This window comes from Naegleria lovaniensis (genome assembly GCF_003324165.1).
Source record: "Naegleria lovaniensis strain ATCC 30569 chromosome Unknown tig001, whole genome shotgun sequence".
NCBI classification, from domain to species: Eukaryota; Heterolobosea; class Eutetramitea; order Acrasida; family Naegleriidae; genus Naegleria; species Naegleria lovaniensis.
Window position 1 is genome coordinate 440,786 of NW_025407823.1, and position 24,101 is coordinate 464,886.

The following is a 24,101-nucleotide window of genomic DNA, read 5'->3' on the forward strand; positions in this document are numbered from 1 at the left end:
TCGACCTGTTAAAGTTGTAAACAACTTGTATGCATGAACGGGGGAATTCAACCATGACTTGCATGTGCGATAAAACGACCAAATAGTGAGATGCTACTATTCATACATCATGATTCATTCGAAACAACAATAGTAGACACAAATAGTGACAACCACACACCAACTTCAACCAACCCACACTTAAAAAAAATGCTTCCACCTCCATCACAATCTTTTAAATTCAATAATCCAAAGCGAACAGCAGCAGCCATCCGATCTGCACTCTCATCCTCCTCCTCAACAACAACAACAACCACATCAGGTGCACCTGAACGTAAATTTGTGAGTGCAGATGCTCTCTTTGGTGAACCTCCACCAGGTTACATCCCAGGTGCAGGTCGTGGTGCAACAGGATTTACCACTCGGAGTGATATTGGACCTGCAAGAATACCATCATCTCGATTTGATTCGAGAGCAAGTCAGAGCGATGATGCTACAAGTGGTGGTAGTACTACTAGTGGTGGTGGTATTCATGATTTTATCAATGCATCATCAACATTCAATGAATCCAATACTATGGAAGATGATCAAGATGCCATGATCAATTCTTCATCCTTTGATGAATGGAGTGGATATGGTGATAATACATTAGGACGTGTGACAGGACTTGAAGATGAAGAAGATCGAGAGGCTGATGCTGTTTGGGATCATGTGGCACAACGATTAGAATCGAAAAGAAAAAAGAAAAAATTGAATCATGATGACAACATGACGACGAATCATGATACCATGACTCCAATAACTCCAATAACTCCAATGACTCCAACTTTTGAAACTCCATCCTCACAAACATCCTCGAAATATTCAAAATATTCCATGTTAACTCAATCTCTAGATTCTCAAAAACCAATGATTGCTTCAACATTTTCAGACATTAAAGAACAATTAAAATATCTAAGCAAACAAGAATGGGCCAATATTCCAGAAGTGAGTGGATCCACTGCAAGTACATTGAAAAATCCAAATCGAATGAATCAACAAATGTATGAAAGATATACACCCACTCCTGATCATTTATTGATGGATCAATTCAATGCACAGATGAGTGGTGGAACGAGAGTACGAATGGATCCATCCATATCCTCATCCTCATCCATATCCTCATCCATATCCTCCTCATCCATATCCTCCTCGACAACAACAACAACCATTCCAAAGAATCTTCAAGGTCAATCAGGTACTCTCACCGATTTGAGAGCATTGGGTGAAATGAGAGAAAGTATTATGAATTCCAAATTACAATCCTTAGAAGATTCTGTCGGTGGTAAATCTACCATTGATCCTAAAAATTATATGAGTGGACTTGAATCTCAAATTGTATTAGGAACAGATCAATATGCAGATATTAAGAGATATAGAAAGTTATTTAAAAAGGCAATTCAAGTCAAACCAATGAATGCTAGTAGTTGGATTGGACGTGCTCGTTTAGAAGAGTTAGCAGGTGATTTGAAAAAGGCTTGTCATGTCATTGCCAAGGGATGTCATGTCGTTAAGAATTCAGAAGAATTGTGGTTAGAATCTATACGTTTACATTTACAGTATTATGGGAGTGGTGGTGCAAGTACTATTAGTATTGATATTATTGGTAGTCATAATAGTAATACTAGTCGTAATAGTAATACTAGTCATAATACTAATCAAAGCCATGGCACCACATCACCCACTCTTGTACAATCTATTTGTTGTGAAGCCATTGAACATTTACCTCATTCTGTTAAATTATGGCTCAAAGCATGTGAATTAGAATCTGATTTGGAAAAGAAAAAGAAAATATTAAGAAAAGCCATTTCTACTCAACCTCAAAGTATTCAATTATGGAAAGAAGCCATTGAATTAGAACAAGATGAAAGTAATGCCAAGACTCTATTAGAACGTGCTATTGAATGTATTCCAACAAGTGTTGAATTATGGTTAGCATTGGCTAAATTAAATGATTATACTAATGCTAAAAAGATTCTATCAAGAGCAGTGAGTAAATTACCAAAAGAACCACAAATATGGATTGCAGGTGCATATTTAGAAGAAGAACATTCCAATCATGAGAGTTCAGTAAGAAATTTAATTAAGAAGGCTATTGATACTTTGAAAAAGTTAACCATGATGAATAAGACTGTGAATCATATGGAAAGTAATACCATGAATGATATGAAAAATAACATGACAACTCTTACGACGACGACAAATAACATCTCAAATCATCATTCCTCTTCTCTTTCACGTGAGGAATGGATGGAATATGCCAAACAAGCTGAAAAGACTCAACACCTTCTCACTTGTAGAGCTATCATTCAAGAAATTATTTCTTTTGGATTGAATGATACGAAGGATGTTGAACATTTGAAAGAAAAGAAACATGTATATTTAAATGATGCTCATACGTGTGCATCACAAGGTTATATTGAGACTGCAAGAGCAATTTATGATTGTGCAAGACTAGAATTTCCAAACAAGAAATCTGTGTGGTTGAATATTTATGAATTTGAATCGAAATGTCAAGATAATGCAAGAATGGAACATTCAACTCTTTGTATGACCTCTACCACTCCTTCCATGACCTCTACAACTCCCATGACCTCTTCAGAAGACTCAAACTCTTCTCAAACCTCTCGTCTTCGTCAATTACTTTCACAAGCAACTTTGAATTGTCCTAATTGTGAAGATTTATGGTTAATTAGAGCTAAATATGAATGGAAAGTATTTAATAACATTGAAAATGCTCGACAAGTATTAGAAGAAGCATTTAAAAATGAAATCAATCAAAACAATGAAAATATTTGGTTAGCATTTGTCAAGTTGGAATTTGAAAATGAAGAATATTTGAGAGCAAGATTATTATTGGAACATGCGAGAAGTCATTTTGATCGAGATTATGTAAATTCTATTAGTAGTAGTAGTAGTAGTCATGATGCTGGTACGAGTGTTGTTGTTGTTGGTAGTAGCAGTAGTAGTAGTAGTCATAGTAGTAGTAGCAATATTAGTCATAGTAGTAGTAGTCATAGTCATCATCATCATAATGATCATGGCATTCATGTATGGATTCGATCGATTCAATTTGAGAGAAGAGTATTCCATCATGAATCCATGAAACAAATTCTTCTTTCACAAATTGAAATGTATCAAAAAGAACAACAACAACAAGATTCTTCTCCACTTGCACTTCAAATCACAAGTATGGAAGAATCCATTCTCACTCAAGCACTTGAAAAGTATCCAAAACAAGACAAATTATGGCTCATGAGAGGACAATATGAAGAAGAACAATTATATCGTTGTTCATTGGAAGTGTCTTGTTCCATCCATACAACCAACAATTCTATGAACACAACCAACAATTCTATGAACACACAAGATGACATATCATTATTACATCTCAAGACATGTAAAATCTATGAAGATGGTTTAAAACATTGTCCAAATTCCATTCCATTATGGTTATCTCTATTTAGATTATATTTTAATCCTCTTGTAAAATCACCCTACATGATGAATATTACCAAAGCAAGAGCATTATTGGATCGAGCATTATTGAAGAATCCTTCTAGCGCATCTCTATGGTTGGCATTGGTGAAATTGGAATATTATCATACGTGTAGTATTGGTAATAGTATTGGTAATAGTAGTATTGGTAGTGGTAGTATTACAGGTAATAATTCTGGTAGTAGTGATAAGATCCATACACCTCCTCCTCCTCCTCCTCCACTCACACTTCTCTCAACATGTCTCGCTACACTTTCCAAAGGTATTCAATCCATGAATCTCTCAGTCTCTTCACACAAAAAAACAAAGAATCCAAGTAGTAGTAGTAGTGGTAGTAGTGGTATTTTATGGTCATTCACCATTCCATTAGAAATTGTACAGAAAAGAAAGGCTGCTATTGCCAATGCACTTAAACACTGTGATCGTGATCCATATGTTATTTTACAAATTGCATTGGATTTTTATAGAGAACGAAGATTTGAAAAAGCAAAAGAATGGTTGAGAAAGGCACTCACTGTCGATCCAACGAATGGAGATTTATGGATATTTTTATATCGAATGGAATTGGAATTACATAATGTATCATTGACAACATCATCCAGCTCATCATCATCCTCACAACAACAACAATCACTCTTGGCAATTGAAGAGGAATGTAAAAAGAGTGAACCTAAATTTGGAGAAATATGGACCCATCTCTCGAAAGAACAATCGTACTTGTATAGACATGTCTATGAAAAATTAGATTCAACAATGATATTGAGAAGATCGCTTGAATTATTCAACAATGTGACTGATTTGAATCAAATGTTCATGTATTTAATTACAACATTTAATTATGATGAATATTATACACATCATTTACGAACCAGCAGTCTATAACGATAAAATCGATACAAACCATAGAGGAGTGGAGTTAAAAACAATCCAATAATAAACCAAACCAATGATAGTAATTTCAATCGATTCTTTAACCTAAATCGAGTAGTTTTTTGAGAATGAATGAATTGTGATATTTTTGAATAGTATCTTTGAATGAGAAGGTTCAATTGATTTTCTGCCATTAAATGATGTTCTAAATTCTTGATTTTCAATTCGAGTTGATTCGAGAGTGCTTTCAATTGAATGATTTCATTTTTCAACTTGACTAGATGATAGGAATGATCAATGAGTTGTGAGCTTGTTGTGGGTACTTGTGTAGTTGTTGTAGGAGATGAAGAGGATGCCATTGTTGTACTTTTAGTAGAATAGTACGAATCTGTTGTTGTTGTTGTTGTCGAGTCTTCTTCATCATCCTCAACAGGAGATGAAAAGCTCAATGCCCTCCTCTCATCTTCAGAGTTGTTGGGTGATGATGGTAAATTAAATTTCACTGCTGCATCTTCTGTAGATTCAAAGACAGGATCATTGGAAGAAGCATGTCGACGACTTGAATCAAATTCTCGCGTGGTAGTAGTAGTAGTAGTAGTAGTAGTATCATCATAACAACAACGATTCATCAATTCTATTCGTGCCATTTCAAACCATTCTGCTAATTTCATTGTAGCCATGGATGACATGTAATTCTCAATTTTACTTTTTAATCCCCACATTAATTTAGATTCAAATGTACATTGAACCATTCCATCAATGACCATCATTTGATCCTGATCATCATATTGAATGATATATTTAATACATGTTTTTGATGTATCTTTTAAAAATGTTTCTAAAATATCAACATTTACAATATATTCACACTTGTTAAAATATAAAATTAATTTTTCATTGGATTGACATGGTAATTGAGATGGTATTCCTAAATATGAAATGTAACTATTTCCAATAATATTTTGATTATATTGAATAATTCTTTCAAGAGTAATGGGTTGTGAAGAATGAATAAATTTCATATGTGAAATTAATTGTGAATAATTATGAATGGTAATGGGTGTTGTTGTTGTTGATGGGATTGGAGAGATTGATGGAATGGATGAGGATGGAATGGATGAGGGTGGAATGGATGAGGATGGAATGAATGAGGATGGAATGAATGAGGATTGAAAAGTAAATGATGAAGAGGATGGAATGGATGAGATTGACTCATTTTGAATCATGGTCCATTCTTGAATTATTTTTAAATGAGTATTTTGTTGGGATTGATGAAATTGTTTTAAAAATTCATGATTAAAAATTAATTGATCCATCACTTGAGAGAGTGATACATTTAATTTTAAATACAGTGGATTCGATGAATGTTGTTTGGATGAGTCGTCGTCATCATTCAAAGTGTTCTTGTCCGTTAATTGTGTTGTTGTTGTTGTATGGTTGTTGTGCGAATCCGAAGAATTCATTTTTTTTTTATTTCAAAAGAGTCTACGCACAGCAGCGTTGGTTTTAACCAAGCAATTGCAGAAAACTATTATTCAACAGCAACAACAATGACGTTGTAAAATACTAGTATTGTGAAAAACGAGGGTGTGATCGTTCATAGAAACTCTCTTTAAAAATTAAAAGGTATTTCAATATTCAATTCTCCATTTCTTACTCGAACCATACATGGATCATTACTATTCACAATTAATACATTTCGATGTTTCAAATAAGGATACAAGACATCTCTAAATTTCACTAATTTCATACATGCAATATAAATATCATTGAGAGAGAGTGAATGAATACATGTTAAATTTCTTAAATTCAAATAATGTCTGGTTTCATTGAGCATTTGTTGAATATCATGTTGTAATTGTTGTTCATTGTTGGTATTTTGATGATCATGACTTTTGAGAATGATTTGATTCAATAAGAGATGAATACCCAACAATAGATGGGTGTGAGTAGTAGTAGTATTATTATTTGAAGTATTAGATGTAGAAGGAGTAGTAGAAGCAGTAGAAGTATTATTATTTGAAGGATTAAAAGTATTATTTAAAGTATTAGATGTAGAAGGATTAGCTACATCCACAATTTGATACTTGTTCACATAACTTAATGGTAAATAAATATAATTCCATTGATCATCGATTTGAATTTCATCCAATGATTCATCACCTTCACTCTTATAGACAATGATATTAAATAAATGAGAGTGTTGATGTGAAGATGATGAATGATTGTTCACATCTTCACTCTTTCCAATTCGAATCAATTCACTTAATAATGTTAAATATCTTTCATCATGTATTAATTCATCATTGAGACATGTAATTTGTTGAATTTGAATGTATTTCATTGCGAGATGAGATTCATGACGATTCAATGGATGATAATAATATTTAATATATTGAGGAGAGGATGAATGAGAGAATGAATGGTTCTTATATGAAGAAGAGAATGAATGATTCTTATATGAAGAATTGGTTTGGTGATGTGAAGAAGAATGGGTGTGATGGTGGTGGTGTTGTTGTTCATGATCATGATCATTTGGATACCATGGTTGTTGTTGTTGACTCACTCTCTTTTCCATTCTCAATACCATATCTGTATAGTGTTCATAATTTAACACTCTTTGAATATCTTGATCATTCAATTCATATAGTAAATAATTCATCCAATGTTGAGCAGAATCATGTGGATTTAAATTAATCCATCCCAACTTGTTAATACCAGTATGTCCACTTCCAAATTTAATTTGAATGTGTTGATTTAATTTTCTTCTAATAAGTGAAATTTCATAGGGATACATGTGGGATGTTATACTCGTATTAGTAGTATTATTTGTAGTACTACTACTACTACAAGTATTTGTGTTATTTGTAGTAGTAGTATTTGTATTCGTCGTAGGACGTTGAGAGCCAGTAGTACTAGTATTTATAGTAGTAGTATGATTCATCCTATTAGATAACATGTCATGAAACGATTCATCATCCAAGGTGTTATGAGAATTCCATGTCATACTCTCACTGTTCTTTGACCAATGATAAGGATCTTCATGTCTTTTTAAATTTGCAATAATTTCATGTTTCATTTCTTTTTTACCCCATTGAGAAGTATCAATTCCATATTGATCATGTAATAAATTTGTAAATTTCATAATAGTTTCATATTGTTTTTCAAATAAATCGATAGAATTATAATAATTATAAAATCGAATGGATTTGGCATTCAAACATTCACATAATTTGTTTCTAATTAAATGAGATAGAATTTCAAATCTACGAATATATAAAATTTCAAAATCTAAATTTGATGTTTTGTTAAATTCATTGACAATATGAATCACATGGTGTGGATTGAGATTGGATGTGTGTTGTTCTTGTTGTTGTCCATATTTTTCTTCAAACCAAAAAGAATCTTTCAGGTTCGTTCGATGACTTTTAAAATTAGTTTGATAATATTCTTCAAGAGAAGAGTGTAGTGATGATGAGTTTGGATCATGTTCTGTCCTCGATGACAGATTATTGGATGGTGTAGAATTGTTGGATGGTGGTGTTGATGGATTCAATGATGATGATGCTTCTGTAGAATTCTTAGAGTTAAATAATTGAGAAAATAAATATTCAACATTCTTTACAAAACATTCATGTTGTTGAGTGGTAGATAATTGAATATTTTGAGGTAATCCAAAGAGAGTAATTTTTTTCACTTGTTCAGATTGTTTTACATAAAATTGTAATTCATACTTGTTGTAGTGTTGAAATCTATTGTGAGGGTTGTTTTGGTATTGATTATTCGAAGAAGAACTATCATTCTTTAAATATCCTTTATATTCATCAATAAAATTTTGAAAAGTCGAGAGAGATTGAGAATTGACTTTTTTAAAGTGTTCATTAATGAATAAATCAGGATGAGTGAATTTGTAAATTTTTCTAATTTGTTTCTTGATGTGTGGTGACTGATCGAATAATTGAGAAGAAGAAGAATTGGAGGAGGACTTGGATGAATCGTCGCGAACATGACGAGTGGTGTGAAAGCAACAAGATGAACTCGTTGAGTGTACAAGGAATGAATTCTTTCGGGATGACAGGTTTAGAGTATGTATGTGCCCAGGCATCTCAAGATTGGCCGCGTATTTGTGTAGTAACATTGAAAAGAAAGAGTTTTTCGCGACATGACGACGAATGATAGGGTGTGCTATTTGTTGCATTTTTTTCAATTTCCCCTCGAACGACATTGAATGTTCTGAAAAGAACGGAAGTGTTTTGTAACGAAAACAATAAGGTTGACTAAAAGTATGGCTAAAAAATGTCAACAAATCCACAACCAAAACAGCTCTCTAAAGAGCAAACTAATACCACTACTGCAGCTTCCCAACAGTCTGGCACCACAACAACAACTCAACATAGAGAACCACAAGCAACACACTCAGTACCACCAGATTGGGCACAGATATGGATGGCCCAACAAGAAACAATGATGAATAAACTTTCTGAAATTGTTCATTCATTGACACCTACTGCTGCTTCCTCCAACGTTGGTAGTAGTGCTCAACATGCTGCAGAAGCTCAAGCAAAAACCAATTCAAGAAATGATGACGATGATAACAAAGTCGTCTATCATAAGAAACCAGGTCCTTTTAGAGATTCCTCACAACACTCCTCTCGCGACGAAGACTCTACTACTGATGAAGATGAATTCGTTGAAGAATCTGATCGTGTTACCAGTGGTACTACTCCCAAAGATAACCTTCCAAACTTTCAAGAAATAGATCTTGGTGATATCGAAGATGTGCGAATGTATTTGAAGAAGAAAGGAATTAAGAACCTTCGGTCAAAAGATCCTATTGAAATTGAAGAACTCTTCAGAGCAGAGAGATTGAAGGATTTGGAACACTCCTCCAGTAAAAGCTTTCAAACACGAATGAAAGCACTACTCTCAAAATATAATTATATTTTGAAAGAACAACATATCAGTGAGCTCCTCAACGAGAACGATAAGAGAATTGTATCAAAAAGTTTACCTATTATCATTCAAATCAACAACATCATTTGTAAGCTTTCTCGTCATGTAACCTCCAACATTCACACAGGAGAGAATATCGAAGTGAATGAACTCATTTCAATGCTATCTATTTTTATGAACACTGTGATCACAGGTGGATTAGACACCAACTTTGAAACCATGGAGAATGTTTCACGTCGAATGATCACTCCTTCATCCAACTATGACCTTCTTTCCCCAATAATCAAGAAGGAATCAGAAAGAATTCTCACAAACAAGCTACACAAAGAAGTCTCTAACAAGTCCATCTCCAAGCCTACCAAGATGAGAAACAACAACTACTACAAGAGAAACAATCGAAATTTCAGATACGGCAATAACAACAATGACCATCACGAAGACTTTCAAAAGTCCACCTTCAACAATAACAACAACAACAACAACAACAACAATTACACCTCCAACTTCAATAACAACAACAAATCCAGTCGAAAATTCTGACTTGAAAGGGGGCCGCTTGCAATACTTCGCCGATCGTTGGGCAGAATGGGGTGCTTCACCTCATATCGTTCAATCATTGCGAGAAGGCTTTATCATCGAAAGCGACCCCCAGAAATGGCAAGAATTTGGTGGAAACACAATTCGCAAGAAGGAGGAGGTCGAATGGTTCGACCACAAGATTGCAGTAATGACCAGCAATGGCCACCTCGAAGAAGGAGACTCAACCACCATCCTCAACGCAGTCCATTTGGTACCCAAGAAGAGTGGAGAGTACCGACAAATAACGGACTTGAGGAAGGTCAATCTTGGAGTGGAAACCGATCACTTCAAGATGGAAACACTCGAGGCGGTGGCGAAATTCTTGAAGAAAGGGTTTTGGGCAACCAAAATAGACCTCGCAGAAGGCTATTTTCATATCCCCATCCATCCAAGTTCAAGAAGGTTGTTAGGGTTCATTTGGAAAGGACAAATATTCCAATATACAGTCCTTCCATTCGGACTCAATCAAGCACCATGGATCTTCACAAAGGTGATGAAACAAGTTGCCAAAAAGTGGCGTTCAGAAGGAATGATCATCTTTATCTACATCGACGACATTTTGGTGCTCGGATGTTCTCAAGAAGAATGTATGGAAATTACCTCAAGAGTCATTCAAGACTTAAAATGGTTAGGCTTCCTAATCAAGGAAGAAATGTGTACTGATACCGACTCAACAAATCACATTTCTGGGAATTCATTTGGATTTCCAACAAGGATTGTTCAAAATTCCGGAGGACAAACAACTGATTGCAATCCAATCCATCACCAAAATACAAACAGCATACCACCAAAGATCCCATCTCTCACTAAAATGGATCTCCCAAGTGATTGGCAAACTTCAATTCCTTTCGATTGCTCTCCCAGCCATCCCAGTGTTCCTTTGTCGTCTTCGAACCAACATGATGAGTGTAGTCCTTCAAAACGGATGGAATCACTCGATGCTAATCATGAGAGGAGCAATGAAAGATCTGACTCAATTACTGTCTCTAATTCAGGAGAACAAAGGAACACTCTTCGAAATGGAATGGAATCTAGTGGCCGTCAACACAGACGCAAGTCCACTCGGTTATGGAGCCCATTCAAAAGAGCTCACTCTCTCAGGAACGTGGAACGAAGACATGAAAACTCACCACATCAACAGTCTAGAATTGAAAGCAGTCCTCATGTTCTTTCAGACTGCCATGACTCGTCATGCGTATCCACCAGGGACTCAGTTCCATCTTCGAATCGACAACATGACAGCTCTTCATTACATACGCAAGGGTTATGGTCGAGTCCCTCACTTGGCGAACATTGCAAGAGCAATTTGGACTCTCCTACTGAAACAAAAATGGTCAATTCCCAAGGTTTCCTACATTCCGTCAGAAAGAAATCAAATCGCCGATCAGTTGTCAAGACTCGGCCAATGGGAAACCTCTCCAGAACTTTTCAATCTCGTGGAGAAGAACTTTGGCCACCACGTCGTCGATCGCTTCGCAAGTCCCAAGAATTCACATACGACTATATTCAACTCCTTTACGAAGGAAAACGACGCTCTTATGGAACTGTGGGACGCTTCCGAGGATCAAAGAAGTTATTGTGCTCCCCCTCTTGGGCTGATGTCTCAGTCCTTGCTTCATGTTATTCGGAGCAAAGTAAAGGCAACATTTATCGCTCCTATCTGGCCCACCGCAATTTGGTATCCAATCTTACTAAGGATATCCAAAAGGACAATAATGTTTCCAAAAAATTTGCTCAGAAATTGGCACTCGCTATTATCCATTCAATGTGGTTTTTCTCAGAGCAATTTGAGTTTTTTCATCACATTCTAGTATCCATTTCTCGGGACAACTGTACAACAATAAAGGTTGTTGGTTGACACTCCATCTCCAAAGAAGCGACACTTCCTGGAGAGGAGACAGCAACTAACCCATTGGTATTAATCTATTATTGTTTGAAGTTACATAACAGACTACCTTTGCTCTTTCCATAAAGAACAATTTGGATGCTTTTTGGAAATTCACTTGGAGCAATATCCAAGAACGAATTGATGACAATTTGTCTACCACAAAATGATTGTTGTTTAACAAAAATTTATAAGATAAACACAGTTTCGTTTGGAATAGGATGGACAAAAATGGTTGAATCTCCTTGGTACATGGCCTCGGTAATCTCTAAAATCAGAAGGTAACCTTAAATGTTAGGTATAACCTAGTCAATGCTTTTGCATAGAATTAGGTTAACTGTTTGTATAACAAGCATAACATTTTAAACCATTTAAATAAGGTTCAGAGATAACGATATCATTGTCGAGCTTGGTCCTTCACTTCCTGTAACCTAATCTTGTTAAATGGTTCTTGAGAACCTTGCATTAATAATAAGGATATGTAATTGAGCGAACAATTTCTTAACGAACATATAATTAATTTCTTGTGGAATGCATCAAAGTGTAAACAGAAAACATTAGATATGTAATTCAGTTATTATAAGTTGATTATGATTATACTGCTCTTATTCAACAAAGTGTTCACCTATTGTAATCTTGTTAGTTGATACAAGATGTAATGATATGTATATAACACTTTGGTTATATTTTACATGCTAATCGAGGCTGTGATTATTACATGTTGTACACTTCATATTTATGTATCCAGAAATATATCAAGTTAAATATGCGAAACAACATTTTATTCACTAGGAGGGCAGAAACATCAGAAAAATGTAAGCATTGTGTAATAAACCGTAAGCACAAAGCAATCACTGTTCTAACAGTATCAAATTATAGAAAACCCCAAGTTATTAAAAAGAACAGCTAAAGTTAACAACAAATTTACCATGCCTCTTCTTTGGAGATGGAGTATCAACCTTTACGATGTACAGTTGTCCTGAGAAATGGATGCTAGAATGTGATGAAAAAACTCAAATTGCTTTGAGAAACCATTGAATGGATGATAGCTCTGGGACGAACATATCATATAAATAAATTGTTAGATATTATTCATTCTAATCATCCAAAAACTGAAATATATTACGAACATTCAGACTTGTCTACGACAAGTGATCATAAAAAAGGTTAGCTCAATTAAATTTTAAGCAAGAAATTGATATGAACCATGTTGAGAAACTAGAACGTATTCAATGTTATTTATTGGACGTAACAATATTATTCTCTTTCACACCCGAATAAACTTTGAGAATTTCCTTTCTCAACCTCAATTTTTGTCTTTCAGCACAACTCACCGAAATTGGTAATTGTGAAGAATCCATCAAGGATAGTACATCTGCATTGATGGTTGTAGAAGCAGTGGAAGTTTGTGTGCTAATACTTGACGCAGTGTTTGTACTCACTTCAACGACATGCTGATAAAAAGCTTCACACAATTCACAGAACGATAGCTTTGGAGCAGGAATTCCCAAGTTTGAAGAAGAATTCACTAAATTTCTTCTCAACTGAATGCTCTTCTCTACTAGAATATCAAATACTTGCATGGATGGAACACATTGTGTAGATTTCATTGTTAGGATTGGATGTACCATCTTTTTCAAAACTCCACTTGAAATCAGAGTCGAATAAGAATTCTCAAAAACATTTTCCAATACCTGTTCAAAAAATTCATAAAAAAATAAATACACTCTCATGGCAACAATAAATGTTTGAAATGGAGGTAATTCAATCATTTTCTTTTCTTCACACAACTCGATCGATTCATCAATGGATTGATAGAAAGAGAGAATGGTAGGATGTTTCGTTACATCTTCAGAAAAATCTTTAAATATTTCTTTGTGTTTCATGAGTGTTGGATACATGATGACACTTTTATAAATACTAGTCATTATATTCTCAGGAAAATCTTCACATAATAATGTGGTTAATTGATAATATTCTGAAAAATTCATTTCTTAAAGATTCCATTGATAGACACATATCCCAAAAGAACCATAGAGACCATCGTTATATTGTGTTTCATTAATGTTGTCATTGAATGTCAATTCAAATTTTCACCTACTTTGTTCATTACTAATTTTTGAATAAATTTGTTCGAAATAATCTGCAAAGCTCAATCGATTTCTTGGATTTGCAAAAATGTATGAAAAGGATTTATGAATAATATTCGTTCCACTCACTACAGATCTGAAACTATATTGTGTTTGAAATGTTCTTACCATACACTTGTTTCAAAACTACTTACTATTGTGCCAAATATTGCATTGGATCTTCCTCTCGAAGGAACAGTAATTGAGAGAGAACATCATTCAAGTAGAAATGCACCTGATATCGTTTCAAATATTCTTCACCTTCATGATGAAAGAATGATGCGAAGGATGTACTTGTTGAATGTTGATGATGAGAATGATGAGGGTTATGCCCACTGAACGATCTCGTACATGCACTACTGCTACTGGATGGTCTCGTATCATGTAAGGACGTTGCTGTTGGAGAGGTGTGGTTGCTGGTATGGTATGCTGACGTTGTTGGAGTCATCATTCCGATAGGTCTACGACTTGATGCTGAAGAGGAAGGTAAAGATTGAGACATTTTCTTGAGAGTTGTTGCTCTCAACCGCCTTTTCATACAACTAAGTGCTGGGAACCGGTGTATACACACTCACACACACTTGAAACCATGTTGGGCGCACGACTTGTTATACAAAAGAACATTTATTTCCTCCTCCATCGATCACATCATTACAAAATTCATGTAGTGTACAACAATACATGTATTCATTCATTCACTGGTTGAGGTTGTTGATTACTTGCTGCTTGATTCTCCAATTCTAATGCCTTTGTATAGTCCTGAATGGCATTATCAAAATCTCCCATAGAATCATAGGCACTTCCTCGATTGAAATAAGCATTTGCATTTTGGGGATCCAACTCAATGACCTTTGTAAAATCTTGAATGGAACGAGAATAATTCTTGAGTTTTTCATATGAAATACCTCTATTGTGATAGGCATGAACGTTCTTTGGATCAATCTTAATGACTCTATCATAATCAGTAATGGCTAACTCGTATTGCGATCGTTTGGCATACGAATAACCTCTGTTATTGAGCGTTTTAATATTATCAGGCTCAAATTGCAATGTTGTTGTATAGTCCTTAATGGCTTCATCATACTTTCCAAGTTTACGATAGGAAAATCCTCTATCAATGTACACTTGAGTATTATTTGGATTGAGTTCAATGGCTTTGGTATAGTCGAGAATAGCCTTATCGTATTGTCCCATATTCTTAAAAGCACTAGCTCTATTAATGTACATGGATGCGCTTGGATTGCTCTCAATAGAAATGACTGTCGTAAAATCTTGAATGGCCTCTTCGGGCCTTCCCAAACGATCGAGCAATAGACCTCTTGAAATGAAAGATGGTACATTGTTTGGATCTAATTTGATGGCGGTGGACCAATCACTGATAGCCTCTTCATACAGTTCTGCTTTCTCATAACTACTTCCTCGGTTATGATAAGCATTAATATTCTTTGGATCAATAGATATTGCCATGGTATAATCCTCAATTGCCTTTTGAAAATTTGCAATTTTATCATAGCAAAATGCTCTATTGTAAAAAGCTTTGAAGTGTTTTGGATTGATTTGAATCGCCTTGGAATAATCTTGAATGGCATTATCAAAATGTCCAAGCTTACGATAGGAAAATCCTCGATTATGGAAAAAATCAGCATTGGATGGATCAATTTCTATGGCTTTGGTGAAATTTTCAATAGCCTTGTTGTACTGTTGAAGTCTATCATAAGAAATTCCTCGATTATAATACGTATACGAGTTTCTTGGTTCAATGCTCAACGCCATTGTGTAATTTTCAATCGCCTTTTGATATTGACCAAGCTTGTCGTATGAGAAACCTCTATTAAAATAAGCCTTAAAGTGTTTTGGATTGAGTTCAATGGCCTTTGTGTAGTCCCTAATAGCAGAAAGGAAATCTCCCTTCTTTCTATGTGAGAAGCCTCTAGAATGATAAAAGTCAGCATTCTTCACGCTAGCATCATCATCTTGAGCATTACCAGTACCTTCGTTGGAATTGAACTCATAATTCATGTCATAATTATTTTCATCTTCAAATGTTGGGGACACGTTTGATGTGGATGAACGTAAAGAATTTTGTGAATTGGAATGTGATCTAGGTCTAAAGCTCATAGCTGGTGATATTGGGACAACCTGAGGAGAAATCTCTTCAAGATTTTGATCAGATGGTTTGGACCCAATCTTGATAGTCAGTTGTGGTTGATATTTGGTTACAGATGATGGTTGATCTCCAAGTTGTAAACTCTTAACACCGTTGCTGATAGATATATCGCTCATACCACTATTGTTCATTATTTGAGAATTGTTAGTGGACTTTTCCAATGAAGAAAGAGCGTCTTTGGAATAATCTTTCATGATATTGGCTTTCACTGTTTCTTCCTTTTTCTTCATATACTCTTCGAAGGTATTGTGCCCCTCTGCGATATAACGAGGAACTCTTCTCCTTCGTTTTGGAGAAGCATTGATTTGGCTTTTTTCTTGATCCCTTTCTAACGCAAATTCATAATCAAGAATGGCAGCTTGAAAATTTCCTCTTCTGTTTTGACAAGCAGCCTTGCTATAACCTGCATTGACATGATTGGGATCAATTTTCAATACCATAGAATAGTCTTCAAGAGCCTTTTCCAGTTGATCTAATTTTTCATGACATTGGCCTCTATTAAAGTAAGCATTTACAAGGGAAGAGTTCGTTGGACCCATAAGGAATGAAGTACTGCTCACTTTGCTTGTATTAAACGATGAATTTACGCTGTTAGCTCCGCTTGGGGATGACGTTCCGAGTATTTGAATAATTGATGTAAAGTCTTGAATGGCCTTCTCGAACTCTTCCTTCTTTGCATAGGATTGAGCACGAGCATGTAAAGCCTTAACATTTGATGGGTCCGCAATGAGCTAACAAATGAAATTGAATCCATAACACTGCAGTATTCCAAGAATACAAACCTTGTTTGTGCAAGACTCAATCACCTTATCCAAATTTACATTCTTTCGGTAATAGAAAGTCCTATGAGGATGACTCTTTGCTTCATCTTCCTTATCCAGAAAGTCTTTTCGTTTGCAGAGAGAGCCTTTGGTCATCATTTCATAAAGAGCGTTCTCATCATCCACCGAGGCCATGGTCGCTTCGTATTGGAATGAAGCAGCAATGTTGTTGGCATTTGATGCGGAAAGAGGTTTGTTGGAGAGCTTCATTTTTTTTGTAAAAAGTTGAAGCGGCAAACGAAATTTCCATCACCGAGATCAACGGTTTTATCTTAAGGTCTTTTACGTCCCACTACAAAGTAATTCACATCAACATTGCCATCACCACCAATAGTAGTTCTATGTGTGAATGGATTGTATTCCATACTTTCAACATCTACAAGCTCAATATTCGCCTTCTTCATAAAAATGCACATTTCTTGGGGAGTCACATATTTTCTCCAATCATGAGTACCACGAGGTACAATTCCTAGCAAATATTCTGCCATTACAATAGTCTGAAGATAGGACTTGGGAGTTCTATTCATTGTGCTCATAATTAACAATCCATTTGGTTTCAATAATTGAGAAAGAGATTGTATGAATGATTCAGCATGAGCCACATGTTCAATCACTTCAAGACATACAATGCAATCGAATGAAGTGTGAGTATATACACTAGTTCCACTAGTGTGGTTTTGAGTATTACTGCACATGGTTGAATGATTGAGACTAGTGTTGTGCAATGTCGTCATTTTGTAAATTAAACCCTCAACAGTCGAGTGAATATATTCCAAATTCTCAATAGACTTTCCATGTTCTTTGGCAATCATAATATTATCACTTGATGCGTCCAATCCAATCACAGACGATGCACCCAAGCGAGCCAAACATTCACTCACCAATCCACCTCCACATCCAACATCTAAAAACGTGAGACCTTTAAAAGGCTTATAATCATCGTGTAGTAAATTGAAATGATTCACTACTCGTGATCGAATGTATTCCATTCGAGCTGGATTAATATGATGAAGAGTTTTGAGAGAGCCATTAGGATTCCACCATTCATTCATTCTGGCAAGAAGTGAGAATTTGTTGACTTCATTGGGATCAATACTTGAAGTGGTTTGGATGTTCATGGCTGTTGGTGTTGTTGTGGATGAAGGTGTATCCATCAATGAACTATCTGATGGTATGATGGCATGATTGGTTCGGAGAGACATTGAAAACTCGGAACAGTGATGATGATTGAATAATAACGATTGAATGGGGTGCTGATGATGATTGGTAGTGTTCATCTTTTGATTCATTGAAAGAAGTTTGATGGTGTTGGTACAACTGTAGTTGAAGGCTCCACAAGAGCGTTGGATCACGGTCTTCATTTCTCTGAGAAGTAAAGCTTCACTCTCCAATAGCCACAAACACACAATTTTTTTTTTCTTTCTAAAAATCTCGAACGATGGGCAGGTCCGACTCAATCACTTTCCTTGATGGCCTTTGAGAAGCACTTCTCTTTTTTCGTTTGGATTGAGCTGAGTAGTAATTTTGTAGTTGTTGCTGAAATAATTAAGACACGACTCGTCTCTATTGAAACGTACCTTTCTATTGAAAACATGTCTCACTTGACAACATTCCACATGGCTACCATTATTGACCATGATCGATTCAAACATGCTATGTGTATTGAGATGTGAAATAATTTCTTCAATATTCATCACTGCAATGTATTTGATGAATTTTCCACTCAATCTCAAATGAGAGAATTCAGTAGTTGATGATGTGCTGAAGGTGGCCATTCGATCCAATGAAGAGACATTATTGGGTCTTCTTTTTATATTATTATTGAATGAATTTGATGATGAATTCAATGTTCGAACATTTCTCAATTCAATATTCAAATGAGAATCAATACTTTCAAAATCTCCACTCCAGTTGACCAAGTGATTGGATGATTCAATATACACACGGAGAAGAATTGGTTCAGTGTGTTGTTGTTGTTGTTGTTGTGATGATGAAGTCATTGTGTCATGTTGTTGTTTTGATGATGATGAGAGCATCAAAGAATGATCAACGTCACCACGAATGGTAGAACAATATTGAATGAGAGTATTTAAATGATTCAAGTATTGACATAATAGAAACTGCTTGTGAACAGTACTACCATGATGTTGTCGTGAAATGATGAAAGGAGAGGATGACTTGACTTGATGAAACATGTTGTCGTCGTCGTCGTGGTCCTCTCATGATATACACACACACTCGTCTCTCTCTCGGAAAGATGATAAAAATCTAGCAACCGTATCTGTATAATATAATGAATCAATACTTTCTTATATTACTCAGTGAAATTGCATAAGCTTTTTTAATCATCATGTGGTAGAAATCGAGATTCTCTTGTGATGAGAGATTTCTTGGATGCGATAAATATTATGGGTTCAAGCTTGGATCCAAGTGAAAAGATTTTTTAATTGTTTTTTTTTATTTTAAAAAATTATGAAAGATCGGAGTGGCATCCTAACCACATGAATCAACAACATACATCCCTTGTCCAACCATCATCATCATCCAACAACATGATGAATGTTTCAAATACATTGCATCAAATGGATGATGATGAAGATTTTCTTTTCCTTTCATCTTCTTCTCAACATCAACAACACCATCAAATACCTCTCTCAAGAGAATTCTCTTCCATCATCACGAATCGAAGAAATAGTACAGTGGTGGATGATCCATCACATCCATCATCATCACACCACCATCCATCCATGATGAATTCCATATCTTCATCATTATCCTCATCATCTTCACTACCCAGCACGAAAAGTCAAGGCGTATTCCTTCAACAACCGAATCAACCGAATCAACCGAATACAGTTATGGATGAAACCTCTTGTCTTCTGATCAAGTCTCATTCTATGAATTCATATTCACATCATCCAAACAATAATCATCATCCAATGACCACCACCACCAATCATACCAACAACAACCATACAACCACTACTCATACCACCGCCACTACTACCACTACGAATCATTTTCATTATCATCCTTCACATCAAACCTCTCATCCCAGTCATTCATTGAATATTACGACACTTCTGGATGATGATCATTGTGGACCTCTCTTTGCTCCATCTTCACAACAACAACAACATGCTCTCAACTCTGGACAACATTTAAATCACAACAATCTTCATTCAAATAGTAATCAAACTCAATTATTACTTTCACAAGTCACATCAATTCGGAAATGGAAATGGTCATTTTGTTTAACAAGTACCGTTGTGATTATGATGTCAATATCATTTTCAATTTTATTATTATATAATTTATTATTTTCTCAACCCTATGTCTATATTAATCAAATACAAATTAATCAATTACCAATTATAGATCGAACTGTAGGATTTAATATCATTCTTAATGCTAATAATCCAAGTATATTATCCATTGATATTTATTCAATCTTGTTAAATATTAAATTATTTGATAGTCAAAAGAGTGTTTATTATGATATTGAAACACCTCTTTCATTTACTTTTCAAAACATCACCATGATTGATTCACTTTCCACTTCACAACCCATTTCATTTTCTTCTAAGATATATATTGGAAATAATCCTAATTTTATTCAATTATTAGATTTATTTGCTCGTAATATTTATATTGGAATTGAAGTGAGTGGAAAGATTGGAATGTATGTGTTTGGAGGTGTATTTTATCATTCTCAACCTGTGAAAAAAACTCAACAATACTTGTTAACGAGTGGGAGTGTTATTGGTATGGGTATGGGTGAGAGTGGTATTGGATGATCATCAACGAGTGGGTGTGAGTGGTATTGGTATGGGTATGGGTATGGGTGAGAAGGGTGGTATTGGCATTGATGGTATGGGTAAGAGTGGTATTGATGGTATGAAACCTGAGTGAGGTTGAGAGAATTAAAATAATCGAGTCAATTTTAAAAAGATGAATAATATCTAAATCATGTATCGATTATTCATCATGCACATATTACACACACCAATAGATTACACACACCAATAGATTACACACACCAATAGATATATTGCACAAACATATTACATATACATTACACACACATCACACCGTCAGTATTGTAATGACCACAATGATACAAATCATGACACCTACCAATCCAAACACAATGAAAAAGGGTAGCCATGTTTTGAGAAATCCAACAGGTCCATTCACATACTTTCCATAAATAAACATTAAAAAGGCTATTTCAACAATACCAATATTTCTATTTCTTCTAAATTTCAAATCATTTAAACAATGTACAGTATAATGATGACAATTTTGACAAAAGAAATTATACATTTTGGATCGATAACATTTCGCTCCATTCTTAATCACTGAATCAAATCTTGATAATTGTTCTGAATTTAAATTTGATTCAAGAGCAAGATATCGAGTAGGTTTACCAAAAGCAAAATCATCAACACTAATGTAATATGGACCTGCAAAATCATGAATAACACCTTGTGAAGTAGCAATACCCATATGACCTATAAATGGAAGTAGCCATGTGATGAGAGGAATTGGAGTCCATACAATACAATATGGATATCGATCCAGAGAAGGATTGAATAAAGACTGAGTGGTATGACTTGTTGTTGTTGTTGGTTCGGGAATGTCAGCAATTTCTTCTTCCGATAGAGTCATGACGGGAGATGAGGAGTGATGGTGAGGAGTGGCCATTAGTCGTGTGCGTCTTGGAGTGTGGGGAAATGATGATATTTTTTTATTGTTTTGGAATCCAAGAAGTTGCCATGAGATGTTTCTAGGACCCATCATCAGCCTTTTCCCAACCGCCCTTTTCAACCGTTTGTTTTGCCTTTTAAAAAAATTGTAAATAAATGGCAACGGCAAGTGAGCACGCACCATCCACAACGGTGAGGTTTGGCGAACATGTTCACTCTCAAAGTACCATATATCCCCCAACGGATCAAGATCCAAACATCTACTATCCTCAACTTGTCAATCAATGGCTCAGCAAGTACACCAACAACGTTTCAAAGAGAATATCTCATCTCTCTGAATGCTCACCTTCTCTACTGATCATATTGTATGAGGCTATTTCAAAAGATAATCCTCTCACCAATCCAGAAGAATATCCAAAATTCATCCGAGAGAAGAAATTGACATTCTCTCAAAATCAATATAATCTCTTCGAATTAATGAGTTATTTAAGGAAACGATTTAAACATTCTTTTATTTTGAGGAACGTCGATGAAAGGAAATTATTGGAAAGAGACACCTTTGAATTGATCAAGTTATTAGATTGGCTGATTCAGTTAGAAAATCAAAGAGTTCATCCTTATGTGCCACACCTTGATGATGAGAATTATGAGAAGAAATCAAAGACATCAAAGAGCCTGAATTCCAAATTCAGTTTGGGAAACGCAATGGATGTTGAACATACTCTCAAACATCGAAAACGACAATTTCAATTACAAAGAGATAAGCTGTCCAGAGAACATGAAGCTTTTATTAAAGGCTCAATGATTCGTGCTCAAGCTCGTGAGGAACAACTATTGAGAGAGTTTCTTTCTCAGAGTCAACGAATTGAGAAGGACCATTTAATTCAAATGGTTGCTCAGCTCAAGAAAAAGGAAAAAGAAATGAAATGTAAACTACAAGATCGAAAAGATTCACTCACCAATTTGTAAGTTTTTTATATTTCATAATGCAAGTGTACCTGACCATAGAATTACCACCTTTTCTAGTTACAAAGGACAGCTGGATATTATCAAGGCCAAGAAAGCAGATCAATCATTTAAAGACAAGATTATTTCAAAGGATTTATTTCTAGAATACGATAAACAGCATCGAGAGTTTCATGAATTTAAGGAACAAGAACTTGAGTTGCAGAGATGGAGATTTCTCTCTCAAAAAGAAAAAGAAGAATTTAAACTGCAACACCAACTTCAAGAATTGCTTCAGAGAAATAAAAAGTAATGTGCAGCATCTCCAACAAGGGTTGCAATGGTTGAACATTTCAAAATAGTTGTTATCAAATGTGTCTTGATTTGGACAGCTGCACAATGTACATTGCATTGCTTCGCATCAAATGAAAACCCTTGCTTTTCATGAAAATCCTTTCAAAAAAAAATGATTTTATCACAGCCATTCACCCATCTGCATCATCATCCTTCTCAAATTTCAATTCATCGATTCACTCTCGCAAATTTATTCAAATCTATTTTAGAATCTCCAAGTGATGTTCATGGATTGTTATTGGGGCCTAGGTCATTCGATCTTTCCATCTCTGGATCGACATGGCCAATCACAAATTTTATTATTTTTCCTTCCGTGACGGATGCAGTGGAGGAACTCTCTGCAAATATTAAAATTGATGAATCTAAATATACAATCATTGGATATTTCAAGTATAGATATAACACTAGTTTAAATAGTATTACATTGAATGAAATGAATATACTTTATTATATTTTAAATAATATTGTTCAAAGAGTCGATGTTGGAATGATCTTTGCATTATTTACAGAAAGAATGATTTCTAATCAATCCATGTTGTTATTAAATTCTGAGAATATTGACACTGATCACATGTCAACAAATACTACCATTGAACATTGTTATGTTTTTAGAACTGTAAATTATTGTAAAACATTTGAAGAATTACAATCCAATTTATTACCAATAGTATTATCAAATCCTATTCATGTAAAAATTGAGAATTTAATAAGTACATCATCCTCTACTCAAAATTTGAAATACAAGTCACTCACTAGTAGTAGTAGTAATAGTGGTAATAATAATAGCACTAATAATACTACTTCTACTTTTATTTCTACGTCTACTACTACTACTCCTACAGTTATTACTTCTACTACGACTCGAGAAGAGACTCATACCATGTTGGGGGATACTGTTGTACATCATGATGAAGAAAACAAACCTACCACGACGCCCCCAGAAACATCATCTTTTACACTCGTCATGAATCAAGTGAAGGATGATGAAACAAAGAAGAGTGTTATTCTTGCCTCTCAAACAAGTGTTCAACAATTAGAGAAATATTTTTCACAATCATTGGATGAGTTGAAACAATTGACAGAGCAAGTTCAACAATCTCGATTCAAGTTATTGCAATTAAAAGAGAAGAAAGAGATCAAATCAGATGAATTGAACACCATTTTATAAAAAAA

The 24,101-nt window shown here is 34.9% G+C and overlaps 13 protein-coding genes across 13 annotated transcripts; 6 read left to right on the plus strand and 7 right to left on the minus strand.

Annotated features, from left to right (window-relative positions):
* Positions 1–189: 189 nt before the first annotated feature.
* Positions 190–4,261, plus strand: C9374_003757 (uncharacterized protein; the record flags this gene model as incomplete). Its single annotated transcript, XM_044693320.1, has 2 exons — positions 190–4,171; positions 4,242–4,261. The coding sequence occupies 2 exons, from the start codon at positions 190–192 to the stop codon at positions 4,259–4,261; spliced, it is 4,002 nt and encodes a 1,333-aa protein (XP_044555887.1).
* Positions 4,262–4,373: 112 nt separating this feature from the next.
* On the minus strand, positions 4,374–5,849 carry C9374_003758 (uncharacterized protein; the record flags this gene model as incomplete). Its single annotated transcript, XM_044693321.1, has 1 exon — positions 4,374–5,849. One exon carries the CDS (start codon positions 5,847–5,849, stop codon positions 4,374–4,376), a length of 1,476 nt encoding a protein of 491 aa, XP_044555888.1.
* Positions 5,850–5,998: 149 nt separating this feature from the next.
* On the minus strand, positions 5,999–8,584 carry C9374_003759 (uncharacterized protein; the record flags this gene model as incomplete). Its single annotated transcript, XM_044693322.1, has 1 exon — positions 5,999–8,584. The coding sequence occupies one exon, from the start codon at positions 8,582–8,584 to the stop codon at positions 5,999–6,001; it is 2,586 nt and encodes an 861-aa protein (XP_044555889.1).
* Positions 8,585–8,682: 98 nt separating this feature from the next.
* Positions 8,683–9,879, plus strand: C9374_003760 (uncharacterized protein; the record flags this gene model as incomplete). Its single annotated transcript, XM_044693324.1, has 1 exon — positions 8,683–9,879. One exon carries the CDS (start codon positions 8,683–8,685, stop codon positions 9,877–9,879), a length of 1,197 nt encoding a protein of 398 aa, XP_044555890.1.
* Positions 9,880–10,066: 187 nt separating this feature from the next.
* C9374_003761 (uncharacterized protein) lies at positions 10,067–11,776 on the plus strand (the record flags this gene model as incomplete). Its single annotated transcript, XM_044693325.1, has 1 exon — positions 10,067–11,776. The coding sequence occupies one exon, from the start codon at positions 10,067–10,069 to the stop codon at positions 11,774–11,776; it is 1,710 nt and encodes a 569-aa protein (XP_044555891.1).
* Positions 11,777–13,038: 1,262 nt separating this feature from the next.
* Positions 13,039–14,434, minus strand: C9374_003762 (uncharacterized protein; the record flags this gene model as incomplete). Its single annotated transcript, XM_044693326.1, has 3 exons — positions 13,039–13,796; positions 13,905–14,035; positions 14,088–14,434. The coding sequence occupies 3 exons, from the start codon at positions 14,432–14,434 to the stop codon at positions 13,039–13,041; spliced, it is 1,236 nt and encodes a 411-aa protein (XP_044555892.1).
* Positions 14,435–14,619: 185 nt separating this feature from the next.
* C9374_003763 (uncharacterized protein) lies at positions 14,620–17,130 on the minus strand (the record flags this gene model as incomplete). The annotated part of the gene is made up of 2 exons (XM_044693327.1): positions 14,620–16,830; positions 16,882–17,130. The coding sequence occupies 2 exons, from the start codon at positions 17,128–17,130 to the stop codon at positions 14,620–14,622; spliced, it is 2,460 nt and encodes an 819-aa protein (XP_044555893.1).
* A 62-nt stretch (positions 17,131–17,192) lies between these two features.
* On the minus strand, positions 17,193–18,209 carry C9374_003764 (uncharacterized protein; the record flags this gene model as incomplete). The annotated part of the gene is made up of 1 exon (XM_044693328.1): positions 17,193–18,209. The coding sequence occupies one exon, from the start codon at positions 18,207–18,209 to the stop codon at positions 17,193–17,195; it is 1,017 nt and encodes a 338-aa protein (XP_044555894.1).
* Positions 18,210–18,342: 133 nt separating this feature from the next.
* C9374_003765 (uncharacterized protein) lies at positions 18,343–19,115 on the minus strand (the record flags this gene model as incomplete). Its single annotated transcript, XM_044693329.1, has 2 exons — positions 18,343–18,456; positions 18,498–19,115. The coding sequence occupies 2 exons, from the start codon at positions 19,113–19,115 to the stop codon at positions 18,343–18,345; spliced, it is 732 nt and encodes a 243-aa protein (XP_044555895.1).
* Positions 19,116–19,421: 306 nt separating this feature from the next.
* Positions 19,422–20,717, plus strand: C9374_003766 (uncharacterized protein; the record flags this gene model as incomplete). Its single annotated transcript, XM_044693330.1, has 1 exon — positions 19,422–20,717. One exon carries the CDS (start codon positions 19,422–19,424, stop codon positions 20,715–20,717), a length of 1,296 nt encoding a protein of 431 aa, XP_044555896.1.
* A 126-nt stretch (positions 20,718–20,843) lies between these two features.
* Positions 20,844–21,627, minus strand: C9374_003767 (uncharacterized protein; the record flags this gene model as incomplete). Its single annotated transcript, XM_044693331.1, has 2 exons — positions 20,844–20,882; positions 21,058–21,627. 2 exons carry the CDS (start codon positions 21,625–21,627, stop codon positions 20,844–20,846), a joined length of 609 nt encoding a protein of 202 aa, XP_044555897.1.
* A 158-nt stretch (positions 21,628–21,785) lies between these two features.
* On the plus strand, positions 21,786–22,887 carry C9374_003768 (uncharacterized protein; the record flags this gene model as incomplete). The annotated part of the gene is made up of 2 exons (XM_044693332.1): positions 21,786–22,594; positions 22,656–22,887. 2 exons carry the CDS (start codon positions 21,786–21,788, stop codon positions 22,885–22,887), a joined length of 1,041 nt encoding a protein of 346 aa, XP_044555898.1.
* Positions 22,888–23,040: 153 nt separating this feature from the next.
* Positions 23,041–24,096, plus strand: C9374_003769 (uncharacterized protein; the record flags this gene model as incomplete). Its single annotated transcript, XM_044693333.1, has 1 exon — positions 23,041–24,096. The coding sequence occupies one exon, from the start codon at positions 23,041–23,043 to the stop codon at positions 24,094–24,096; it is 1,056 nt and encodes a 351-aa protein (XP_044555899.1).
* Positions 24,097–24,101: the final 5 nt, after the last annotated feature.